The 24,304-nt window shown below is 66.6% G+C and overlaps 3 protein-coding genes across 4 annotated transcripts; 2 read left to right on the forward strand and 1 right to left on the reverse strand.

Moving 5' to 3' along the window:
- Nucleotides 1-1,179: 1,179 nt before the first annotated feature.
- Nucleotides 1,180-8,242, reverse strand: RBMS2 (RNA binding motif single stranded interacting protein 2). Its single transcript, XM_069879676.1, is given in 14 exon segments — nucleotides 1,180-2,417; nucleotides 3,452-3,517; nucleotides 3,618-3,725; nucleotides 3,821-3,868; nucleotides 4,253-4,346; nucleotides 4,477-4,523; nucleotides 4,634-4,779; nucleotides 4,838-4,872; nucleotides 5,991-6,012; nucleotides 6,015-6,147; nucleotides 6,240-6,331; nucleotides 6,435-6,493; nucleotides 6,585-6,724; nucleotides 8,135-8,242. Coding segments are annotated over 14 exon segments (1,137 nt in total). The 5' UTR covers nucleotides 8,201-8,242; the 3' UTR covers nucleotides 1,180-2,336.
- Nucleotides 8,243-9,416: 1,174 nt separating this feature from the next.
- On the forward strand, nucleotides 9,417-14,516 carry LOC138732833 (aquaporin-4-like). 2 transcript variants are annotated; one of them, XM_069879519.1, is made up of 6 exons: nucleotides 9,417-9,531; nucleotides 9,663-9,935; nucleotides 11,605-11,925; nucleotides 12,948-13,100; nucleotides 13,168-13,248; nucleotides 14,215-14,516. In XM_069879519.1, the coding sequence occupies exons 2-6, from the start codon at nucleotides 9,921-9,923 to the stop codon at nucleotides 14,422-14,424; spliced, it is 780 nt and encodes a 259-aa protein (XP_069735620.1). In that variant the 5' UTR covers nucleotides 9,417-9,531; nucleotides 9,663-9,920; the 3' UTR covers nucleotides 14,425-14,516. The 2 variants fall into 2 exon arrangements, with proteins under 2 accessions (XP_069735620.1, XP_069735619.1); XM_069879518.1 differs by having other exon boundaries at nucleotides 12,948-13,248.
- Nucleotides 14,517-17,103: 2,587 nt separating this feature from the next.
- Nucleotides 17,104-23,815, forward strand: LOC138732782 (lens fiber major intrinsic protein-like). Its single transcript, XM_069879445.1, has 4 exons — nucleotides 17,104-17,463; nucleotides 20,234-20,398; nucleotides 21,476-21,616; nucleotides 23,585-23,815. The coding sequence occupies exons 1-4, from the start codon at nucleotides 17,104-17,106 to the stop codon at nucleotides 23,813-23,815; spliced, it is 897 nt and encodes a 298-aa protein (XP_069735546.1).
- The last annotated feature ends 489 nt before the right edge of the window (nucleotides 23,816-24,304 follow it).

The raw sequence follows: 24,304 nt of genomic DNA on the forward strand, positions 1-24,304 counted from the left end.
CCCCCCCCCCCTCAACCTGTCGGTGTCCCCCCCACCCCCGGCTGTAGCCCCCCTGCCCCCCCCCCCGAGCGTGTCGCGTGCCCGAATAAACTCACGTTTGATAGAGACCCAGGTCTGGCCTTTTGGGGGGGGGGGGCTAATGGGGGGGACCCCTGAGCTGTATGGGGTGCTGGGGGGGGACTAATGGGGTGGGGGGGCTAATAGGGGGGACCCCTGAGCTGTATGGGGTGCTGGGGGGGGGGGAACTAATGGGGTGGGGGGCTAATAGGGGGGACCCCTGAGCTGTATGGGGTGCTGGGGGGGGGGGACTAATGGGGTGGGGGGCTAATAGGGGGGACCCCTGAGCTGTATGGGGTGCTGGGGGGGGGGACTAATGGGGTGGGGGGCTAATAGGGGGGACTCCTGGGGGGCTGAAGGGGGTTAATGGGGGGGGGCTGAGCTTGGAGTGGGTACTTTGGGGACCCCTGAAAGTGGGGGGGGGGGGGGCAGGAAACAACCCCCCACCCCCCCCCAGCAGCTGCTTCATTTTCTTGGTTTTTTTTTTTCTTGCATATTTTATTTAAAAACAAACCAAAAGAACCTCGAAGGGGAGGGGAGGTGGGGGGAGCGGGATTTTTGGGGGGGGGGGCGCAGGGGGGTTCAGCGCGGAAGCAGAAAATACAAAACTAGAAACCTCTTGAGATTTTTTAAAAAAAAGCAACTTAAAAACCTGTACAAAATGCGCTACGTATAAATTAACGGGGGGGGGGGGGGGACGGGGGGGGGGCCTCGCCTCTGCACCTCAAAGACAACCCCCCCCCCAAAAAAGGTGGGACCCCCAACTCAATGCCTCCCCCCCCCACCCAAGCAGTTTGGGGGTGGGGGGGCTTAAAGCAGGGATGCCAGTGCCCCCCCCCAGGCCTGTTTTGGGGGGGGGGGGGCTCCCTCTTTGGTTCCTTCCTTGGGGGGCCCCCCCTCATCCCCCCCCACCCAAAAGGCTGTTCTGGGGGGGGGGGGGCCCGGGCTGTAGCAGCAACAGGAGCAGTGGGAAATGGCTTGAAACCTGGAGGGGGGGGAGCGGCGTCACCCCAATTTTTGGGGGGGGGGAGAGAAAGGGGGTGCAGGCCCCCCGACCCCCCCTCCCCCCAAAAAAAAAAACCTGGGGCTGGGCACGCACCGAGCTGTGGGGTGAGGTAGATGTGTGAGGGGGGGCCCGGGGATCCCACTTTTGGGGGGGGCTGGGGACCCCACTTTTTTGGGGGGGGCCCCCCCACTGCCCCGGGTTGGCTGGGGACCCAATTTTTAACGCGGGGGGGGGCTGGAAGAACCAAGAGGCCCTGGGAAAGGTTGGGGGGGGGGCACAGGTGGCCCCAGAGCTGGAAGCAAACTGGGGGGGGGAGGCCCCCCCCAAGCAAGGAGGGACAAACGGACGGACAGACAGACCCATGGCGTGGTGGGGGGGGGTCTGGGCAGCTTAGCCCCCCCCTCAACTCCCTCAATCTTTGGTTGCAAACCCCCTCCACCCCGATTGTCGCTGGGGGGGGGGGTTGGTGGTGGGGCTGGCCCCCCCCCCCCCGGCCATGGGGGGCTCTAAAGTGCCGGGGTGGGGGGGTTATTGCACTTATCCTGCCCCCCCCCCCCCGCAAAGTGGGGCTGGGCAGGGGGTGGGGGGGGGCACATGCAGAGCCCCCCCACCCCCTCAATGGGCAGGAATGGCTGTGGGGAGGGGGGGGGGAGGGACAGCACCCCCGGCCCTATGGGGGGGGCCGGGAACCCCATGAGGCGGGGGGGAGGAAATAGAGGGGGGGGGATCCCCATGTCCCCCCCCCCACCCCAGGGGCAGCAAAGGCACGGGGGGGGGGCGCTCTGCAGCAGAGTGGGGGGGCGCAGCGCGGCCGCAGGCCCTGGAAGCACAAGGATGGGGGGGGGGGGGCATGGGACCGGGACCCTTGACCCCCCCCTCGGGGGGGTCGGGGTTTATTTTTTTTGACTTTTTCTGCTTTTTAAGTTTTTTAGAAAATGCGGGAGGAAAAAAAGTCCGCGGGGGGGGGGGGGGTAGCAAGAAGCTGGGGACCCCAGAGTTGGGGGGGGGGGTTGAAGGGGGTGGGGGGGGGGGATTGGCATGGGGACCCCCCAGCATGGGGAGACCCCTCAGAACAAGGACCCCCCCCGCAAGGTCAAAGACACCCCCCCCCCAAGGTCAGGGAGCCCCCCCCAGTACGTGGGTCCTTGCCGGTGGCGGCAGCAGCGCGAGGTTTGGGGAGGGGGGGGGCAGCCCTGGGTAGGGGTCCCAGGGCAGCCCCCCAACCCCCTGGGGTGGGTCAGGGGGGGCCCCTGGGGCCGGCCCCCCCCCGCTGCTACTTGGGGTAGGGGTACGTGAAGGCGCCGGGCTCAGGGGGCGATTCCAGGGGGCCGTGGGTCGCGGCCGCGCTGCTGTCCTGGGGGGGGGGTGGTGGTTAATGGAGCCTGGACCCCCCACTACGATCCCCCCAGATCCACCCTCGGACCCCCAAATTCCCCAGGCCCCCCAGGATCTCCCACCACCAACCCCCAAGACGCCCCCCAAATTCCCAAAACACCCTGGAAAAGCCAGACTCCTCAAGACCCCCCCCCGGGACACCCAAGACCCCCCAGGCCCCCCCCCCCAAACCCTCTAGGACTTATGACCCCCCCTGGACCCCCAGAATCCCAGGGAACTCAGGCCCCCCACCCCGGACCCCAAGAACCCCTAGGACCCCCATTTCCCCCCAGGACCCCTCTAGTCCCCCTAGACTCCCTGGGACCCCCGCCCCGATCCTAAATTCTCTGGGATCTCCCCAGGACCCCCAGAACATCCTGGAACCCCCAGACTCCCCAAGACCCCCCACCGAGCCCCTAGGACTCCCCCTGGACCCCCAGATTCCCCAGGACCCTAGAACACTGCAAGACCCCCCCCCCCAAGACCACCCCCCAGGACCCCCAAAACACCCTGAAGCCCCCAGATCCCCAAACCCCCTAGGACCTATGACCCCCCCCGATTCCTTAGAACCCCCAGACTCTCTGGGAACTCAGACCCCCCCGGGACCCCCAGAACCCCACTTCCCTCCAGGACCCCCCCTGTCCAAGCCCCTAGGACTCCCCATTGACCCCCAGGACCCCAAAACACCCCAAGACCCACCCCCGCACCCCCAGAACCCCACTTCCCTCTAGGACCGCCCCCCGCCCAAGCCCCTAGGACTCCCCCTGGACCCCCAGGACCCCAAAACACCCCAAGACCCACCCCCGGACCCCCAGAACCCCCAAACCCTCTAGGACCTTCAACCCCCCTAGACCCCCAGAACACCCCGGAACCCCTAGACTCCCTGGGAACCCTCCTGATCCCCCCTAGGACCCCCCCCATAGATTCCAAATTCTCTGGGCTCTCCCCAGGACCCCCAGATTCCCCAAGACCCCCCTAGGACCCCCAGGACCCCCCCAAACCCCCCTCCCTCACCTCCAGCGGGAGCGCGGGGGGGTACGGTGGGATGAAGGCTCCGGGCACAGCGGCAGCAGGCACGAACTGGGGTTGGGGGGGGGACACACAGCGAATCAGGGGGGGTCAGGGAAGTGAGGGGGACGACAGTGGGTTTGGGGGGGCCTGGTGGGGGGGGGGCTCTTACCGTGCCAGCGCTGCCCAGGGAGAGGTGGCCGAGCTGCTGGGCCAGGGGGGCCACGACCGGGGGCTGCAGGGGGACAGCGGGGTCCACGGGGGGGGCCAGCACCGCACCCTGTGGGGGGGGGGGACACAGGGGTGTGAAGGGACATTGGGGGGGCACAAGGAGTGGGGCCCGGGGGGTGGAGGGGGTCGCGGGTCCGGTCTCACCGGGGGCTGCACGAGGTAGGACTGGTGCATCCAGGCGGGGCTGTGGACCTGCAGCACCGGGGCGGGGGGGGGGGGGGTCAGGGAGGGTGGGGGCTCCGGGGAGAGACACACCCCCCCCCGCCCAATCCCTCCAGCCTCCTCCAATCGACCCCTCCCCTCCCCAGACACCCCAAACTGTCCCCCCTCCCCTCTCCAGAGCACCCAAACTGCCCCCCCCATCACCCCCATCCCTTTTCAGAGCACCCAAACTGCCCCCCCATCACCCCCTCCCCTCTCCAGAGCACCCAAACTGCCCCCCCATCCCTTTTCAGAGCACCCAAACTGCACCCCCCCCAACCCCGGTCGCCCTCTCCCACTCTAGGCAACCCCCCCCGACCCCTCCCCTCCCCGCAGCTCCCCAGCTGCCCCCCCCCAGCCCCTCCCCACACACACCTGGTAGGAGGAAACAGGTGAGGGCAGGTAGGGGCCCAGGGCAGCGGGTGCGAGCATCCGGCCGGGTGCCAGCCCATAGGGCGCTGGATAGAACCTGTGGGACCACGGAGGGGGGGGGGTCACGGTGGGGGGAGGGGTTTGACAACACATACACACAACCAGCAGCCGCCCCCCCCATAGCTCTGGAGGGGGTAGAGGGGTTTCTAGGGGTCCTGGGCACCCACCCGTTCTGCAGCGCCGTCGTGGGGTCATACGCCAAGGTCACGGTGCCCTGGGGGGGCGGAAAAAAGGGGTCAGCGATGCCCCATGGCCCCCCCAGCAGCTATAAAGCTGCCCCCCACCACAGTGGAACCCCCCCCCCCTGCTCCCAGCTCTTCTCACCCCATCGCTGTCCCGGGTCCAGGCTCTCCCGTTAGGCACGAACTTTCCCTGGCTCTGCCGCTTCTTCTGGCCCCCGTCGGCGAATTTGCAGAGCAGCGGGTCTGGGGGGGCTGCGGGGGGGGCTGTTAGTGGTGCCCAACGGCCCCCTCAGCGCCCAACCCCCCCCCCCCGGGGTGAACACCACCCCCAAAACCTACCTGGTACCCCCGACGGCCTCGCACTTCTCCGTGGATTCCATCCTGGGGGGGGCCGTGCATGGGACCCCCCGACTACCCCCCCACCCCAGCCCCCCATCCCCATGTACCCCGTTGGCCCCATGCAGCCCCCAGCACCTTATGTGCCCCCCCCAGCCCCATTCATTGCCTTGTGCTCCCCCAGCATAGCCCCCCAATCTCTCTATGCCCCCCCTGGCCCCATGTGCCCCCCCCGCCCCATTCATTGCCTTGTGCGCCCCAGCAGAGCCCCCCCCATCTCTCTGCATGTCCCCCAGCCCCATGTGCCCCCCCAAGCCCCATGCATTGCCCTGTACCCCCTCAGCAGAGCTCCCCCCAGCTCTCTGTGCCCCACTAAGCGCCATGCATTGCCCTGTAACCCCCCAGCAGACCCCTCCCAGCTCTCTGTGCCCCCCCAAGCCACATGCATTGCCCTGTACCCCCCCAGCAGAGCCCCCCCCAGCTCTGTGTCCCCCCAAGCCCCATGCATTCCTCTGTACGCCCCCCAGCAGAGCCCCCCCTAGCTCTCTGTGTCCCCCCCCAGCCCCATGTGTCCCCCCAGCAGAGCCCCCCAGCTCTCTGTATGTCCCCCAGCCCCATGCATTGCCTTGTACCCCCTGAGCAGAGCCCCCCCATCTCTCTGTGTGTCCCCCAGCCCCATGTGCCCCCCCCAGCAGAGCCCCCCAGCTCTCTGTTCCCCCCCAAGCCCCATGCATTGCCCTGTACCCCCCCAGCAGAACGCCCCCCAGCTCCCTGTGCCCCCCCAAGCCCCATGCATTGCCCTGTGCCCCACCAACAGAGCCCCCCAACCCCATGTGTGTCCCCAGCCCCATGCATTGCCCTGTACCCCCCAGCAGGGCCCCCCCCAGCTCTGTGTCCCCCCAAGCCCCATGCATTCCTCTGTACGCCCCCCAGCAGAGCCCCCCCTAGCTCTCTGTGTCCCCCCCCAGCCCCATGTGCCCCCCCCAGCAGAGCCCCCCAGCTCTCTGTTCCCCCCAAGCCCCATGCATTGCCCTGTACCCCCGCCAGCAGAGCCCCCCCCAGCTCTCTGTGCCCCCCCAAGCCCCATGCATTGCCCTGTACCCCGCCAGCAGAGCCCCCCCCAGCTCTCTGTGCCCCCCCCCAGCCCTGTGCCCCCCCCGTACCGTGCGAAGCCCACCCCGCGCTGGCCCCGTGGGGGTCCCGCAGGATGCGGGTCGAGACCACCTGCCCGAAGGGTTTGAGCAGCGCCTCCAGCTCCTGCTCGTCCACGGCCAGCGGCAGGTTTGAGATGTACAGGTTGGTGGGATCCTGCTCCTGCTGCTGCGGGGGGGGGGTCAGGGGGGTCGCATTTTCTGCTTTTGGGGGGGGTGAGGGTGTCGCTTTTTTTTTTTTTGGGGGGTGGGGGGCTGTACCTTGGCCATCTGCGCCTGCACCCCGCTGGCCTTCAGCGCCGTCACCGCCTTCTGCGCCGCCGTGGGGCTGTCGAAGTCCACGAATCCATAGCCTGGGCGGGGGGGGGGAAAAGCATGATGAGCGACCCCAGCCCCCCCCGCCTCTAACCTGGGGTGTGTCCCCCTCCCTCAAACCCCTGCTGCCCCCCCTCAAACCTTTGCACTTATTGGTTGTCTTGTCCAGGATGGCTTTGGTGGAGACGATTTTTCCGTAGCTGTGGAGAAGGGGGGGGCGTGGGTTAGTGTATGGGGGGGGGTGTCTTTGAACTGCAAAAAGGGGGGAGTCCCCCGCCCCCCCCAACTCACGGCTGGCAGAGCTTGACGAGGTCCTGGTCGGTGGTGCCGGGGTGCAACCCCCGAATGTAGAGGTTGGTTTTGCTGAGTTGATCTGGGGCCCCCCCGGCGGGGCTGGGGGGGCCCAGGGGCTGTGCTGGCGCCACATAAGGCTGGGGGGGGGAAAAACCATGTGTGGGTCAGTGCCCCCCGCCCCCAACAAGACCCCCCAGCCCAGGACACATAGATACTGCACATCTTGGGGTCCCCCTGTCTGTCCCCAGGTTTGTCGAGTTGGGGGGACAGGGACACCCCCTCCCTGGGCACAACGCTGGGGTCACCCACCCGCATGGCTGGGCCCCCCCCGGCCTTGGTGGGGGGGGTGTGTGTCAATGTGTGGGGTGACTGCAAACCTACTTGGGGGGGGGGGAAACTGAGGCACAGGATTGGGGGGGGCTGTGTGTCCCCCAAACCTGCCCCATTGGGGGGGAACCTGGGGCTCTCCTGCCCCCTCTGACACCCCAGATCCTCCCCCCCCACGGTGTCCCCCCCCTCAAACCCCTGCTGCGCCCCCCCCCAATATCTGTGCTTGCCCTACAGCCTGGGTGGGGGGGTCACAGGGCCCCCATGACCCCTGTCCTATGGGACCTCCCCCTTTATTTGGGTGGGGGAGGATCACAGGGGCTCCCCCCGCTATTTCGCTATTTAGGGGGGGCACAAGACCCCCCCCTTGTGTTTCCCTCACCCCTTCCCGCGGGGGGGTCTCCCCCCTTTATCTCGGGGGGGGATCCCAGGGTACCCCCCTTTTATCTCGGGGGGGGGGGATCTCAGGGTCTCCCCCCCTTTATCTCAGAGGGGGGGGATCCCAGGGTACCCCCCTTTTATCTCGGGGGGGGGATCCCAGGGTCTCCCCCCTTTTATCTCGGAGAGGATCTCAGGGTCTCCCCCCTTTATCTCGGGGGGGATCCCAGGGTCCCACCCCTTTATCTCAGAGGGGGGGGATCCCAGGGTCTCCCCCCTTTATCTCGGAGAGGATCTCAGGGTCTCCCCCCTTTATCTCGGGGGGGATCCCAGGGTCCCACCCCTTTATCTCAGAGGGGGGGGATCCCAGGGTCTCCCCCCTTTATCTCGGAGAGGATCTCAGGGTCTCCCCCCTTTATCTCGGGGGGGATCCCAGGGTCCCACCCCTTTATCTCAGGGGGGGGGGGATCCCAGGGTCTCCCCCCTTTATCTCGGGGGGACCCCCTCCCCTTGTGTCCCCCTCACCCCTTCCTTTTGGGGGGGGGGCACCCCAGGGAGCTCCCCTACCCCGTTCCCCCTGCCTGCCCCACATCTAGGGGTAGAGAGGACACAGTACGTGTGTCCCCCCCCTCCTCCTCCTCCTCCTCCTCCTCCTTCCCACGGTGGGGGGGGGGCACCCCGGTAAGGCGGGGGGGGGGACGGACTAGGCCCCGCCGTGCCGCCCCACAGCCGCCTGCCAGGACCAGGCCTGGCGACGGTGCCGGGGGTGGGGCGGGGGTCCCGGGGGGTGGTTAGAGGGGGGTGGAAGCGGTGGGAGAAGGCGGGGGGGCCCCCCCCGGTACCTTCTTGGCGCCTTTGCCGTAGGCGCAGGCGGGCGGCGCGGGGCGCGGCGGCACCGAGAGCAGCATCGCCGCGGCGGGCGGGCGGGGCGGCGCCGGGTCCTAGCGCCGGGCCCTAGCGCCGGGACGGGCCCGGCCTTCCCCCCCCCCCTCCCCGCTACCACAACCACCACCACCACGCTGCGGGGTCCTAGCGCCTGGCTCTGCGCCGCATGGTCCTAGCGCCCGGCACCGCGCCCCACCCACCCTTCCCCACTTCGCCACCCGCGGGGTCCTAGCGCCGGGGTTAGAGCGCCGCCGGGTCCTAGTGCCGGGTCACAGTGGCGCTGCTCGCAGTGGGGGCGCTCCCCCAGCACCCACGTGATCCCGGCGGGGCCGCCATCTTGGCTCCTCCCCCCCTCCTTCACACATCGCGGGGGGGGCGAGGGGGGGATCTGGGGGTCGGACACTGGGGTCTGGGGGCCAGGGAAGAGCTGGGGAGGGTAGGGAAAGGGGAGCTGGGGGGCACCTGGGTCTCCTGAGGGATATGTGGGGCAGGGGTGGGGGTCTGAGGGTCAGGGAAGAGTTGGGGGGCAGGAAAGGGGGGAGATGGGGGTCAGAGATGGGGGTCTGGGGGCCAGGGAAGAGGTGAGGGGCAGAAAAGGGGGAGATGGGGGTCAGAGATGGGGTTCTGAGGGCCAAGGAAGAGGTGAGGGGCAGAAAAGGGGGTCTGGAGGCCAAAGAAGAGCTGGGGGCCAAAAGGAGGGACTTAGGGGTCAGAGCTGGGGGTCTGGGGGCCAGGGAAGAGCTGGGGGGCAGGAAAGGGGGAGATGATGGGGGTCTGGGGGCCAGAGAAGAGCTGGTGGACAAGAAAGAGGGACTTGGGGGGCAGAGCTGGGGGCCTGGGGGCCAGGGAAGAGCAGGGGGGCAGGAAAGGGGGACATGGGGGGCATCTGGGTCTCCTGAGGGGTATGTGGGGCAGCAAAGAGGGACATGGGGGGGTATCTGGGTGCCCTGAGGGTTCTATGGGACAAAATGGGGGTCCTGGGGAGCAGGGTCTGTAAGGCAAGAAAGGGGACACTGGGGGGCCTGTGAGTCTCCTGCAGGGTCTGTGGGGCAGGCTGGGGGATCCTGGGGGTCCCCAAATCACCTGGGGGGGGGGAGACACAGCGTCGTGGGGGCAGGCCAGGGGGTCCCACAGGGGTTTGTGGGGCAGGACAGGAGGTTCCTCCAGCTTTGGGGGGCAGACAGGGGGGAGGATCCCAGCCCAGGGGTGGCCCTGGTAGCAATGGGGCTGGGGGGAGCAACTCAGCCCCCACCCCCCGTGTCTGTTTGTCTGTCCGTGCGGCCGCGGCCCCTTTGTGGCACGGATTGTTCTCGTTCTTTCAGGGCGTCAGCAGCCCCGGTGGGTGCTGAGCCAGGTCCGTTCCCCAGCCTCGCTGACTCACCCCACGTGCGGGGCAGCTGCTGAGCTGGCAGGGGTGCGGGGGTGCCCCCCACCCCTCCCAGGCTCCTTCCCGGCCTTTCATCCCTGCCTTTCATCTTTCAGCAGGGATGGGAGCGCTGGTCGTCCTGGCAACCCCCCAAAGTGGCCAGGCTCGTTGCCATGGCACCCAGAGATGCTCTGAACCCTGGACCACCCCTCCCGCAGCGCCCCAGGTCCCCCCCAGGACCCCCAGCCCCATCCTGCACCCCAAGGGGCTGAGTGCAGGACCCTCCCTGAGCTACTGGGGGGGTGGCAGGGCCGGGATGGGGGGGGCTCCCTCCGGTGTCGGCACCCCCCGCTCTCCCCTGGTGCTGCAGCTGCGCCATGGCCCTCGGGGAGGTAAGGCTGCGCTGCCCCGGCCCCCGCGCCCCCCACTCGCCCCCACAGCCTCGGGGTGCTGGGGTCAATCATAGAATCCTAGAATGGCCAGGTTGGAAAAGACCCCCAGGATCATCGAGTCCAACCGTTCCCATCAATCACTAACCCATGGCCCTCAGCACCTCGTCCACCCGGCCCTTAAACCCCTCCAGGGAAGGGGACTCAACCCCCTCCCTGGGCAGCCTCGGACAGGGACCAATGACCCTTTCCGGGAAAAACTTTTTCCTAATGTCCAGCCTGACCCTCCCCTGGTGGAGCTTGAGGCCATTCCCTCTCGTCCTGTCCCCTGTCCCTTGGGAGAAGAGCCCAGCTCCCTCCTCTCCACAACCTCCTCTCAGGGAGTTGCAGAGAGCAATGAGGTCTCCCCTCAGCCTCCTCTTCTCCAGGCTAAACCCCCCCAGCTCTCTCAGCCGCTCCTCTTCTTCTCCAGCCCCCTCACCAGCTTCGTTGCTCTTCTCTGGACTCGCTCCAGAGCCTCAACATCCTTCTTGTGGGGAGGGCCCAGAACTGACCCCAGGATTCGAGGAGCGGTCTCACCAGTGCCAAGTGCCGGGTCCGCCCCTGCCAGGGGGAGCAGACCCCTAACTCATGGAGACCCCCCCAGTCTGGCACTTCAGCCCCCCAGCCTGCAGCCCCAGCATGAGGGTCACTGTCTGCCCCTCACTGTGACCCCTGGCCCTGCCCCGCGGCTGTGACCAAACCCCCTGCAGCCCTGGCACTGGTTTCAGTTGCCGTGGTGCCCCCATTGCCTGCTGCTTCAGTTGCCACGGTGACCCTGTTGCCACGATTCCCCATTGGCAAGGCACCCCCATCACCATGGTACCCAGTTGATGAGGGATCCAAGTGGCCAAGAAGGCCAAGGGCATCTTGGCTTGGATCAGAGCCGGCGTGGCCAGCAGGGCCAGGGAGGTTCTTCTCCCTCTGGCCTCGGCCCTGGGGAGACCGCTCCTCGAATCCTGGGGTCAGTTCTGGGCCCCTCCCCACCAGAAGGATGTTGAGGCTCTGGAGCGAGTCCAGAGAAGAGCAACGAAGCTGGTGAGGGGGCTGGAGAAGAAGAGGAGCGGCTGAGAGAGCTGGGGGGGTTTAGCCTGGAGAAGAGGAGGCTGAGGGGAGACCTCATTGCTCTCTGCAACTCCCTGAGAGGAGGTTGTGGAGAGGAGGGAGCTGGGCTCTTCTCCCAAGGGACAGGGGACAGGACGAGAGGGAATGGCCTCAAGCTCCACCAGGGGAGGGTCAGGATGGACATTAGTAAAAAATATTTCAGGGAAAGGGTCACTGGGCAGTGGCAGAGGCTGCCCAGGGAGGGGGTTGAGTCCCCTTCCCTGGAGGGGTTTAAGGGATGGGTGGACGAGGTGCTGAGGGACATGGGTTAGTGATTGATGGGAATGGTTGGACTCGATGATCCAGTGGGTCTTTTCCAACCTGGTGATTCTATGATTCTATGATTCTATTGCCATGGCACCCCATCACCATGGTACCTGGTTGCTGAGGGATCCCACCACTATGGTACCCCAGTCGCTATGGTCCCCCATCTCCAAGGCATCCCATTGCCACAGGCACCCCATCACCCCATCTCTGTCTCCATGGCACCGGCCGCACCGGGTGATGCTGAGCCGTGCTGTGCCCACAGGAGCTGAGGAGCGGGTGTTTCTGGCGTGGGGTTCTGGCGGAGGCGACGGCGACGCTCCTCTTCGTGGGGACGGTGCTGGGCGCCTCGGTAGCCCCCACGCCCCTGGCTCCGGCGCTGGCCGGGGGGCTGGTGGCCGGGGGGCTCGCTGGCAGCCTCGGGGGCCCCCAGGCCAACCCGGCGCTCACCCTGGCGCTGCTCTGCACCCGCAAGCTGGGCCTCCTGCGCGGCACCACCGGGATCCTGGCCCAGTGCGCCGGGGCCGTGCTGGCCTCCGCCGCCGCCCGCCTGGCACTGCCGGACGGCGCTAGCCTTGTCACCAGGGTGAGTGGTCCCATCCCCATTCCTGTCCCCATCCCTGTCTCCATCATTGTCCCTGTCCTCATTCCCATCCCCATCATTGTCCCTGTCCCCATTATTTTCCCTGTCCCCATCCCCGCCCCCATCCCTGTCTCCATCATTGTCTCTGTCCCCACTCCCATCCCTATAATTGTCCCTGTTGCCATCATTGTCCCTGTCCCCATCCATGTCCCCATCATTGTCTCTGCTCCATCCCTGTCCCCATCATTGTCCCTTTCCCCATTCTTGTTCCCATCCCCATCCCTGTCCCCATCCCCATCCTCGTCCCCATCCCTGTCTCCATCCCTGTCCCCATCCCCATCCTTGTCCCCATCCTTGTCCCCATCCCTGTCTCCATCCTTGTCTCCATCCCTGTCTCCATCCCTGTCCCCATCCCTGTCCCCATCCCCATCCTTGTCCCCATCCCTGTCCCCATCCCTGTCTCCATCCTTGTCCCCATCCCTGTCTCCATCCCCATCCCTGTCCCCATCCTTGTCTCCATCCCTGTCCCCATCCCTGTCCCCATCCCCATCCTTGTCCCTGTCCCTGTCTCCATCCCTGTCCCTGTCCCCATCCCCATCCTTGTCCCCATCTCTGTCTCCATCCCCGTCCTTGTCCCCATCCCTGTCTCCATCCCTGTCCCCATCCCCATCCTTGTCCCCATCCCCACCCTTGTCTCCATCCCTGTCCCCATCCCCATCCCTGTCCCCACCCCTGTCTCCATCCCTGTCCCCGTCCCTGTCCCCATCCCCATCCTTGTCCCCATCCCTGTCTCCATCCCTGTCCCCATCCCCATCCTTGTCCCCATCCCTGTCTCCATCCCTGTCTTCGTCCCTGTCCCCATCCCCATCCCTGTCCCCATCCCTGTCCCCATCCCTGTCCCCATCCCTGTCTCCATCCTTGTCCCCATCCCTGTCTCCATCCCCATCCCTGTCCCCATCCCCATCCTTGTCCCCATCCCTGTCCCCACCCTGGTGAAGGGCGCTGAGCCCAGGCTCTCTCTGCAGGTGACGGCGATGGGGACCGCGGGGCAGGCCCTGGCCTGGGAGACCTTTGCCACCTTCCAGCTGGCACTGGCCGCCTTCGCCACCACCGGCCGCGCGTCCCCTCCGGCCGGGCTGGCCCTGGGCAGCGCTGTGGCCGCGGGCGCCCTGGCTGCGGTGAGGAACCCCCCAACCCCGGGGGGGATCCCCCCGTCCCGGCTGGCGCTGAGCCCCTGTCCCACAGGGGCCGCTTTCGGGGGGCAGCATGAACCCCGCACGATCGCTGGGGCCGGCCGTTGTCACCGGCATCTGGGACGACCACTGGGTGAGTCGGCAGCACCCGCACCCCTGGGAGACCCCAGGGCAGGGACAGGGGTCCCCTGCACCCCTGGGCCCATCCTGCCCCAGGAGAGGGATCCCTGGTTCTTCCCTCATATGGATGAGTCCCTCCTGCACCCTCAGCTGCATCCCAGTCTGGGTCCTCCTGATCCTTCCATCCCAGTTTGGGTCCTCCTGATCCTTCCATCCCAGTCTGGGTCCTCCTGATCCTTCCATCCCAGTTTGGGTCCTCCTGATCCTTCCATCCCAGTCTGGGTCCTCCTGATCCTTCCATCCCAGTCTGGGTCTACCCAGTCCTTCCATCCCAGTTTGGGTCCACCCAGTCCTTCCATCCCAATTTGGGTCCTCCTGATCCTTCCATCCCAGTTTGGGTCTTCCCAGACCTTCCATCCCAGTTTGGTTCTACCCAGTCCTTCCATCCCAGTTTGGGTCCTCCCAATCCCTCCATCCCACTTTGGGTCCTCCCAATTCCTCCATCCCAGTCTGGATTCTCTTGATATTTCCATCCCAGTCTGGGTCCTCCCAATCCCTCCATCCCAGTCTGGATTCTCCTGATCTTTCCATCCCAGTCTGGGTCCTCCCGATCCCTCCATCCCAGTCTGGATTCTCCTGATCCCTCCATCCTAGTCTGGGTCCTCCCAATCCCTCCATCCCAGTCTGGATTCTCCTGATCTTTCCATCCCAGTCTGGGTCCTCCCCATCCCTCCACCTCATTCTGGATTCTCCTGATCCCTCCATCCCCAACTGGATTCTCCTGATCCCTCCATCCCAGTTTGGGTCCTCCCAGTTCCTCCATCCCACTTTGGGTCCTCCTGGTCCCTCCATCCCAAACGCGTGGTCCCCCCCGTGTCTCCTGCTCTCAGTCCCCATCTCCGCTGCGGGGTCCCCGTCCCCCCCACCCCTCAAGGCCCCCAGCAGCCCCCGTCCCCCCGACCCTGACGTGTCCCCCCAGGTGTACTGGCTGGGCCCGGTGCTGGGCGCGGTGCTGGCCGCGCTCTCCTACGAGTTCATCTTCGCACCCGATGCCTCCCGGGAGAAGCTGGGTGCCTGCCTCGCCTGCCGGGACGTGGCGCTGGTGGAGACCACCAGCCCGGCCCCCTCCTCACCCCCTGCCCGCAGCCCCCCTGCCCCACCAGCCGAGCGGGGCCAGGGCACCACCTGAGCCCCCCAGCCCCAATCCTGGGTCCCTGACACCCCTCGTGGGGCATGGGGGGCTGGGGGGCTGTGCAGCGACGGCTCCAGCCCCACAACCGCCCTCACCCCATGGAGGGGATTAAAGCTGCTGTGGGTCACAGGCGGGCGCAGAGTCTTGCTGTGAGGGATGGGGGGGGGTGTCTCGATGGCTGCGGGATCTCTGTTCTGCACCCTCATTCCCATCTCCATCTCCTTCCCCATTTCTATCTCCGTCCCTATCCCTATCTCCATCCCCATCTCCATCCTCATCCCTGTTGTCATCCCCATCCCTGTCTTCATCTCCATCCCCATCTCCATCCTCATCCCTGTTGTCATCCCCATCCCTGTCTTCATCTCCATCCCCATCTCCATCCCCATCCCTGTCTTCATCTCCATCCCCATCTGAATCTTGATCCCTGGTCTGAATCCCCATCCCTGTCCCCATCCCCAACCCTGTCCTCATCTCCATCCCTGTCTCCATGCCCATCTCTATGCATCCCCATCCCCGTTGTCATCCCTGTCCCCATCTCCAACCCTGTCCCCATTCCCATCTCCATCCATCCCCATCCCTGTTCCCGTCTCCATCCCCTTCTCCATCTCCATCCCTGTCGTCATCCCCTTCTCCATCCCCATCTCCATTCCTCTCCCCATCCCCTTCTCCATCCCCATCTCCATCCCCATCTCCATTCCCTTCATCCCCTTCTCCATCCCCATCTCCATCCCCTTCTCTATCCTCATCTCCATCCCCTTCTCCATCCCCATCTCCATCCTCTTCATCCCCTTCTCCATCCCCTTCTCCATCCCCTCCTCCATCCCCTTCTCCATCCCTTCATCCCCTTCTCCATCCCGATCTCCATCCCTTCTCCCATCCCCATCCCCCGGGTCCTCCCCAGGGCCGAGCCCCCTCCCCGCGGCCCCACGCGAGGGTGGGGGCCGGGACCCCCCGTGTCCCGTGCCGGGGTGCTGAGCGCAGCAAAGCGCTTTGTGGCGGCCTCTGCAGCCCCGGCACATTCTGGCGGGGGCCAATGGCCGAGCTGGGCCATAATCCCCCCCCCGGCTGGGGAATTAGGGTGCGCTAAGCCGGGCTCAATAACCCTCTCGCAGACAACAGGGATGGGGGGGGGGCCGTGGCCCCCAACGCGGCTGCACTGGGGGGGGAACCCAGTAACCCCCTCTATGGGACTAGGGTGGTACCTAGGAATCCTCTCTATGGGACTGGGGGGGCACCCAGGACCCCCTCTGTGGGGCTGGGGGGCACCAAGGACCCCCACTGTGGGGCATGGGGGGGGCACCCAGGAATCCTCTCTATGGGACTGGGGGGACCACCCAGGAACCCCTCTAGAGGCCTGGGAGACCACCCAGGAACCCCTCTATGGGACAGAGGGGCCCCCAGGAACCCCTCTGTGGGGCAGGGGGGCACCAAGGAATCCCCTCTATGAGCCTGGGGGGCACCCAGGACCCTCTCTATGAGACTGGGGGGGCACCCAGGAACCCCTCTATGGGACAGGGGGGCACCAAGGAATCCCCTCTATGAGACTGGGGGGGCACCCAGGACCCTCTCTATGAGACTGGGGGGGCACCCAGGAACCCCTCTATGGGACAGGGGGGCACCAAGGAACCCCCTCTATGAGACTGGGGGGGCACCCAGGACCTCTCTATGAGACTGGGGGAGCACCCAGGAACCCCTCTGTGGGGCAGGGGGTCACCCAGAAACCCCCTCTATGGGACAGGGGGGGCACCCGAGAACCCCCTCTGTGGGGCTGGGGGGGCCCCCAGGCCCCCCTTTGTGATGCTGGGTGGGAGGCTTCCAGCAGCGTCACCCCAAAGTGTCCCCAAAAACATGGGGGGGGGGTTTTCTCAGTGCTGTCTTTGATCTCCAAGCACCATGCTGCCCCCCCAAAACCCCCCAAAGGCACTTAAGGGTCAGACAACACCCACCCCCCCCGCCCCCCCAAAAAAAGGTGAGGTAGCCCCAGAGGTGGGGGTTGCAGCTGGGGGGGGTCCCTGCTGTCCAGAGGGGGGGACAGGGAGGGTGGTCCCCACTGTCCTGGGGGGGCAGCTGGGGGTCTCCGCTGTTGAGGGGTGCAGGGCTGTCTTGGGGGGGGCAGATGGGGGTGTCCTTGCTGTTGGGGGGGGCAGAGAGGGGGGATGTCCTTGTTGTTGGGGGTGCAGGGCTGTCCTGGGGGGGCAGAAAGCGGGGGTCCTTGCTGTTGGGGGGGGGCAAGGATGGGATGTCCTCACTATTGGGGGTGCAGGGCTGTCCTGGGTGGGGGAAAGAGGGGGGGGTCCTTGCCGTTTGGGGGTGCAGGGCTGTCCTGGGGGGGAAAGAGGGGGGGTCCTTGCCGTTTGGGGGTGCAGGGCTGTCCTGGGGGGGGAAAGAGGGGGGGTCCTCACTGTTGGGGCTGCAGGGCTGTCCTGGGGGTACAGCTGGGGGGTCCCTGCTGCTGGGGGTGTGTAGAGGGGGGGGGGGCCTTGCCACGCATCCCCCGTCCCGGGCAGTGAAGCAGTTAATGGGGGGGGATGAGGGGGGGGGGTGGTTCAGTGGGGTCCCACCCCCGGGGCTGTGCTTTAGGGGGGGGGGGGGTTGTAGGGGGGGTGGCCTATAAAGGTGGGTGCAGCGTCCCCCCCGGGGAGGGGAGCGGGGCCGGAGGGCAGCGGGGCCAGGGCCATGCGGGAGCTGCGTTCGTCCGCTTATTGGAGGGCCATCCTGGCCGAGTTCTTGGGGAGCCTCCTCTACGTCATGTTGGGGCTGGGGGCTTCTCTTCGCTGGGCCCCGGGACCCCCCAACGTCTTGGGGGCCGCCTTGGCCTTCGGCTTGGCCCAGGCCACCCTGGTGCAGACGCTGGGGCCTGTGAGCGGGGGTCACGTCAACCCCGCCATCACCTTGGCCCTCCTGCTGGCCTCGCAGCTCTCGTTGCCCCGCGCCCTCGGCTACCTGCTGGCCCAGCTCCTGGGGGCCCTGGCCGGAGCCGGGGTGCTCTATGGGGTCACCCCCGCCCCCGTGCGCGGCACCCTCGGCCTCACCGCGGTGAGCGGGGATGGGGGGCGGCGGGAGGCCTGGGGGGCGAGGGGAGGGCCGAGGCTGGGGGAGACGTGGGGTTGAGGGGTGTTTGGGGGGGGATGAGATGGGGATTTAGGGGGTTCGGAAGGTCCTTGGGGATTTGGGGTGGTGGGGGGCTCTGGGAGGGGAGTTGGGTACCTAGGTATCCTCTCTATGGGACTGGGGGGGGCACCTAGGACCCCCACTGTGGGGCATGGGGGGGCACCCAGGAATCCTCTCTATGGGACTGGGGGGACCACCCAGGAACCCCTCTAGGGGCCTGGGGGACCATGGACCTTCTTTGTGGGGCTGGGGGGCACCATGGACCCTCTTTGTGGGGCTGGGGGCACTCAGGAACTCCTCTGTGGGGCAGGGGGGCACCAAGGACCCCCTCAATGTGGAGTTGAGGGATGGGGAATTGAGGAGTTTCAGAAGGTCCTTGGGGATTTGGGGTGGTGGGGGGCTCTGGGAGGGGGGTTGGGATAATGTGGAGTTGAGGGATGGGGAATTGAGGAGTTTCAGAAGGTCCTTGGGGATTTGGGGTGGTGGGGGGCTCTGGGAGGGGGTTCGGGATAATGTGGAGTTGAGGGATGGGGAATTGAGGAGCTTCAGAAGGTCCTTGGGGATTTGGGGTGGTGGGAGGCTCTGGGAGGGGGTTTGGGATAATGTGGAGTTGAGGGATGGGGAATTGAGGAGCTTCAGAAGGTCCTTGGGGATTTGGGGTGGTGGGGGGCTCTGGGAGGGGGGTTGGGATAATGTGGAGTTGAGGGATGGGGAATTGAGGAGCTTCAGAAGGTCCTTGGGGATTTGGGGTGGTGGGGGGCTCTGGGAGGGGGTTTGGGATAATGTGGAGTTGAGGGATGGGGAATTGAGGAGCTTCAGAAGGTCCTTGGGGATTTGGGGTAGGGGGGGGCTCTGGGAGGGGGGTTGGGATAATGTGGAGTTGAGGGATGGGGAATTGAGGAGTTTCAGAAGGTCCTTGGGGATTTGGGGTGGTGGGGGGCTCTGGGAGGGGGGTTGGGATAATGTGGAGTTGAGGGATGGGGAATTGAGGAGCTTCAGAAGGTCCTTGGGGATTTGGGGAGGTGTGGGGCTCTCAGAGGGGGTTTGGGGTACCACGGGGTTGTGGGGTTGAGGGATGGTTGGGGGTCTGGGGTGCTGAGGGGATGGGGATTTAGGGGGCTCAGAAGTCTTTGGTGATTTGGGGTGTGTGGGGCTCTGGGAGGGGTTTGGGGTCTTGGTGTAATATGGGGCTGTCGGGCTCAGGGGTGCTTGGGGCACGGAGATGGGGATTTAGGGGGTTCAGAAGGTCCTTGGGGATTTGGGGTGATGTGGGGCTCTGGGAGGGGGTTTGGGGTACCATGGGGTTGAGGGATGGTTGGGGATCTGGGGTACTCAGGGGATAGGGAATGAGGGGGTTCAGAAGGTCCTTGGGGTGGTGTGGGGCTCTGGGAGGGGTTTTGGGGTTTGGGGTACCATGGGACTGCGAGGTTCAGGGGTGCTTGGGGTGCTGAGATGGAGATTTAAGGGGTTCGGATGGTCCTTGTGGATTTGTGGTGGTGTGGGGCTCTGGGAGGGGTTTGGGGTACCGTGTGGCTGTGGGGTTGAGGGATGCCTGGGGGTTTGGGGCACTGAGGGGATGCAGGAATGAGGATTTTGGTGGGTTCAGGAGGTCCTCGGGGCTTTGGGGTGCTTGCGGGGCTCCAGGAGTGGGGTTGGGGTACCATGGGGCTGTGGGGTTCAGGGATGCTTGTGGGTTTGGGATGCTGAGGGGTGCGGGGGGGCTAATAGGGAATTGGAGGGGTTGGAGGACCTCTCTAGAGACCCCCAGGACCCTCTAGGGTCGTCCAGGGTTCCTCTAGGACCCCCAGGACCCTGCTAGGGTCCCCCCAAGGATTTCTCTAGGGACCTCGGGATCCCTTTAGAGACCCCCAGAACCCTGCTAGGGTCCCCCCAGGATTTCTCTAGGGACCCCAGGACCCTGCTGGGGTCCTCCAGGATTCCTCTAGGGACCCCAGGATGCTGCTAGGGACCCCCAGGATCCCTCAAGAGCCACCCAGGACCTCGCTAGGAGCCCTCAGGATTCCTCTAGGGACCCCAGGATGCTGCTAGGGACCCCCAGGATCCCTCAAGAGCCACCCAGGACCTCGCTAGGAGCCCTCAGGATTCCTCTAGGGACCCCAGGACGCTGCTAGGGTCCCCCGGGATTTCTCTAGGGACCTCAGGATCCCTCTAGAGACCCCCAGAACCCTGCTAGGGTCCCCCGGGATTTCTCTAGAGACCTCAGGATCCCTCTAGAGACCCCCAGAACCCTGCTAGGGTCCCCCGGGATTTCTCTAGGGACCTCAGGATCCCTCTAGGGACCCCCAGAACCCTGCTAGGGTCCCCCGGGATTTCTCTAGGGACCCCCAGGATTCCTCAAGAGCCACCCAGGACCTCGCTAGGACCCCCCAGGATTCCTCTAGGGACCCCCCAGGATCCCTCTAGAGCCCCCCAGGACCCTTCTAGGGACCCCAGGACGCTGCTAGGGTCCCCCAGGATTTCTCTAGGGACCCCAGGACCCCTCTAGGGACCCCAGGACCCCTCTAGCCAAGGGGCACGAGGGGCTAATGGGGAATGAGGGGGTTCGGGGAGGGTCGGGGTGGTGTGGGGCTGGGGTATCTCGGAGGGGGAGCAGGGCTCTGGGGTGACGAGGGGGTCCGTGGGGCTCCGGGGAGGGTCTCGGCTCTTCGGGGTGCTGAGCCCCCTCCCCAAACAGCTGCACCCCGGCGTGGGCCCGGGGCAGGGCACGGTGCTGGAGCTGCTCCTGACCGCCCAGTTCGTCCTCTGCGCCCTCGCCAGCTTCGACGACCGCTACGACGGGCGCCCGGGCACGGCCGCGCTGCCCATCGGCCTCTCCCTCGCCCTCGGCCACCTCTTCGGGGTGAGGGGACCCTGCGGTGACCTGTCACCCCCTATCACCCCCTTATGCCACCCCGCATCACCCCATTCTCCCCCCCCCAGCACCCTAGCACCCCCCTCTGTCACCCCATCACCCCCTTCTCACTCCTGTCACCCGCCGTCACCCCGTTCTCACCCCTCGCACCCTGTCACCCCACTATGTCACCCTATAACCCTGTCATCCCCATCACCCTGTCACCCCCCTATGTAACCCCATTCTCACCCCCATCACCCTGTCACCCCCCATCACCCCATTCTCCCTCCTAGTAGCCTGTCACCCCCCCATGTCACCCTATAACCCTGTCACCCCCTTGTCACTTCATTCTCACTCTCATCACCCTGTCACCCCCCTATGTCACCCTATAACCCTGTCACCCCCCTTGTCACTTCATTCTCACTCTCATCACCCTGTCACCCCCCTGTCACCCCATTCTCCCCCCAGCACCCCCCATGTCACCCCATCACCTCTCCTGTCACCCCACATCACCCCATCCTCACCTCCATCACCCTCTCACCCCCTCGTGTCACCCCATCACCCTGTCACCCCCTCATGTCACCCCATCACCCTCCTAGCACCTTGTCACCCCCCCGTGTCACCCCATCGCCTCTCCTGTCACCCCCTATCACCCCATTCTCACCTCCATCACCCCCCTAGCACCTTGTCACCCCCCCATGTCATCCCATCGCCTCTCCTGTCACCCCCTATCACCCCATTCTCACCTCCATCACCCCCCTAGCACCTTGTCACCCCCCCATGTCACCCCATCGCCTCTCCTGTCACCCCCTATCACCCCATTCTCACCCCCATCACCCCCCTATGTCACCCCATTCCCCCTCCCATCACCTTGTCACCCCCCTATGTCACCCCATTCCCCCTCCCATCACCTTGTCACCCCCCTAAGTCACCCCATTCCCCCTCCCATCACCCTGTCACCCCCCTACGTCACCCCATTCCCCCTCCCATCACCCTGTCACCCCCCATGTCACCCCATCACCTCTCCTGTCACCCCCATCACCCTGTCCCCCCCCCGTCACCCCCCGTCACCCCTGCTCCCCGCAGATGCACTACACGGGTGCCGGCATGAACCCCGCTCGCTCCTTCGCCCCGGCCGTCATCACCCGCAACTTCACCAACCACTGGGTAAGTGGGGTGGGGGGACCCCAAAACTGCCCCCCCTCCCCACATTGGGGGCTGCAAGGGGCTCCCAGCCCCGCTGAACCCCAATATATGGGGGAGCGTGGCCCCCCCTGCACGGGGAGGTGGACGCCCCAGGATTGGGGGACCCCCCAGGGATTGGGGGGTGAGTGCTGGATCCTGGATCTGGGGGTGTCGGGATGGGGGGGGAACCCTGAATCTTGGGGTATCGGGATGGGGGGGAATCCTGAATCTTGGGGTGTCGGGATGGGGGGGGGAATCCTGAATCTTGGGGTATCGGGATGGGGGGGAATCCTGAATCTGGGGGTGTCAGAATGGGGGGGGGGGGGCAATCCTGAATCTGGGGGTGTCAGAATGGGAGGGGGGGGGAATCCTGAATCTGGGGGTGTCTGGGGTCCCATGGGGATGGGGGGGAGGGGGGCTGGACCCCCAAAGCTGAGGGGACCCCGACTGCCCAGAGATGCCAATGTGGGACTGAGACAGGACTGGAGGGGGGTGCCCCAAATCTGGGGGTGCCCAGACCCCATAAAATGGGGGGGGTCCCTAATCTGGGGGTGCCCAGACCCTATGGGATGGGGGAGCCCTAATCTGGGGGTGCCTGGACCCCATTGGGATGGGGGGGGTCCCTAATCTGGGGGTACGCAGACCCTGTGGGGATGGGGATTCATTAATCTGGGGGTGCCCAGACCCCACAGGATGGGGGGGGGGGGGTGGTGGACCCTAATCTGGGGGTGCCCCGACCCTGTGGGGATGGGGGGGGGTCATTAATCTGGGGGTGCCCCGACCCTGCAGGGCTAGAGGAGGGGTGACACCCCACGAGGTTGGGGGGGGGGGGTGTGCTGGGGGGGGGTTTGGGGGTATCGGGGGGGGGTCTCTCAGCTGTATTCCCCCTGCAGGTGCTCTGGGGGGGTTTTGGGGGTGTCGGGGGGTGGTTTGGGGGGGGCCCTCAGCCTGAGCCCCCCCACAGGTGTTCGGGGAGGGTTTTGGGGGGGTCCCTCAGCAGGTGCTCTGGGCGGGTTTGGGGGTGTCAGGGGGGGTTGAGGGTGTGGGGGGGGTGTTGAGGGGCCCCTCAGCCTGAGCCCCCCCACAGGTGCTCTGTGGGGGGGTTTGGGGGGGTCCCTCAGCAGGTGTTCTGGGTGGGTTTTGGGGGTGTCGAGGGGGGAGTTTGGGGGGGTCTCTCAGCCCGAGATCCCCGCAGGTGCTCTAGGTGGGTTTTGGGGGGGGTCCCTCAGCCCGAGCCCCCCCCGCAGGTGTTCTGGGGGGGATTTTGGGGGTGTCGGTGGGGGGATCTCTCAGCCCGAGCCCCTCCGCAGGTGTTGTGAGCAATTTTGGGGGTGTCGGGGGGGGTCTCTCAGCCCGAGCCCGCCCCCGCAGGTGTCCTGTGGGGGATTTTGGGGGTGTTAGGGGGGGTCCCTCAGCCCGAGAGCCCCCGCAGGTGCTCTAGGTGGGTTTTGGGGGGGGTCTCTCAGCCCGACCCCCCCCCGCAGGTGTTCGGGGGGGGATTCTGGGGGTGTCAGGGGGGGTCTCTCAGCCCGAGCCCCCCCCGCAGGTGCTCTGGGGGATTTTAGGGGTGTCGGGGGGGGTCCCTCAGCCCGAGCCCCCCCGCAGGTGCTCTGGGGGATTTTAGGGGTGTCGGGGGGGTCCCTCAGCCCGAGAGCCCCCGCAGGTGCTCTGGAGGATATTGGGGGTCTCGGGGGGGGTGTCTCTCAGCCCGAGACCCCCGCAGGTTCTCTAGGTGGGTTTTGGGGGGGTCCCTCAGCCCGAGCCCCCCCGCAGGTGCTCTGGGGGATTTTAGGGGTGTCAGGGGGGGTCTCTCAGCCCGAGCCCCCCCGCAGGTGCTCTGGGGGATTTTAGGGGTGTCAGGGGGGGTCTCTCAGCCCGAGCCCCCCCGCAGGTGTTCTGTGGGGGATTTTGGGGGTGTCGGGGGGGTCCCTCAGCCCGAGCCCCCCCGCAGGTGCTCTGGGGGATTTTAGGGGTGTCAGGGGGGTCCCTCAGCCCGAGCCCCCCCCGCAGGTGTTCTGGGCGGGGCCGCTGCTGGGCTCGGCGCTGGGGGCGGCTCTGTACGAGCTGGTTCTGTGCCCGCGGGTCCGGAGCCTGGCGGAGCGCTGGGCGGCGCTGAAAGGCGAGGCCCCCCCGGCTCCCTCCCCCGCCGCCGCCGCCGCCGTTACCGCCGCCGTGACCGCCGTGACCGCCGCCGCCGAGCCGCCCCCGGAGCCGCTGGAGCTGAAGACGCAGGGCCCGTAGGCGCCGCCCCGGGGCCGCTTTGCTGTGACGGGGCCGCCGCCGGGAGTGGGGTGGGTGCGTGTGGTGTGCGGCGGGGGGCGGCACCGGGAACCCCGGTACCGGGAACCCCGATACCGGGGACCCCGGCCCCGGGGACCGGCGGGGGCCGCCCCGCCCGCCGCGGCGGGAGCTCTGTGTTCGGTGCATTAAACCTGCTCTTTTATTTTGGTAACCGCCGTGGGCACCGTGAGGAACCGGGGGAACCGGGAGGGGACCGGGAGGGACCGGACATAGAACTGGGGGACACCGGAAGGAGCCGCGCGGGCGCTTCCGGGAGGCCCCGGCTCCCGCGAGGGGGAAGCCCCGCCCTCTCTTAAAAGGGCAACACCGCGCCGCTTCGGCTCTACGGCGCGGCTATCAACCGGCGGGCCCCCTCACCCCGCGGCGCCACGGGGCTTGGGGAGCGGCTGAACCGGCGGAAAGACCGAGGCAGAGCGGGGGTTGCGGGGG

Source organism: Phaenicophaeus curvirostris, chromosome 38 (assembly GCF_032191515.1).
Source record: "Phaenicophaeus curvirostris isolate KB17595 chromosome 38, BPBGC_Pcur_1.0, whole genome shotgun sequence".
NCBI lineage: Eukaryota > Metazoa > Chordata > Aves > Cuculiformes > Cuculidae > Phaenicophaeus > Phaenicophaeus curvirostris.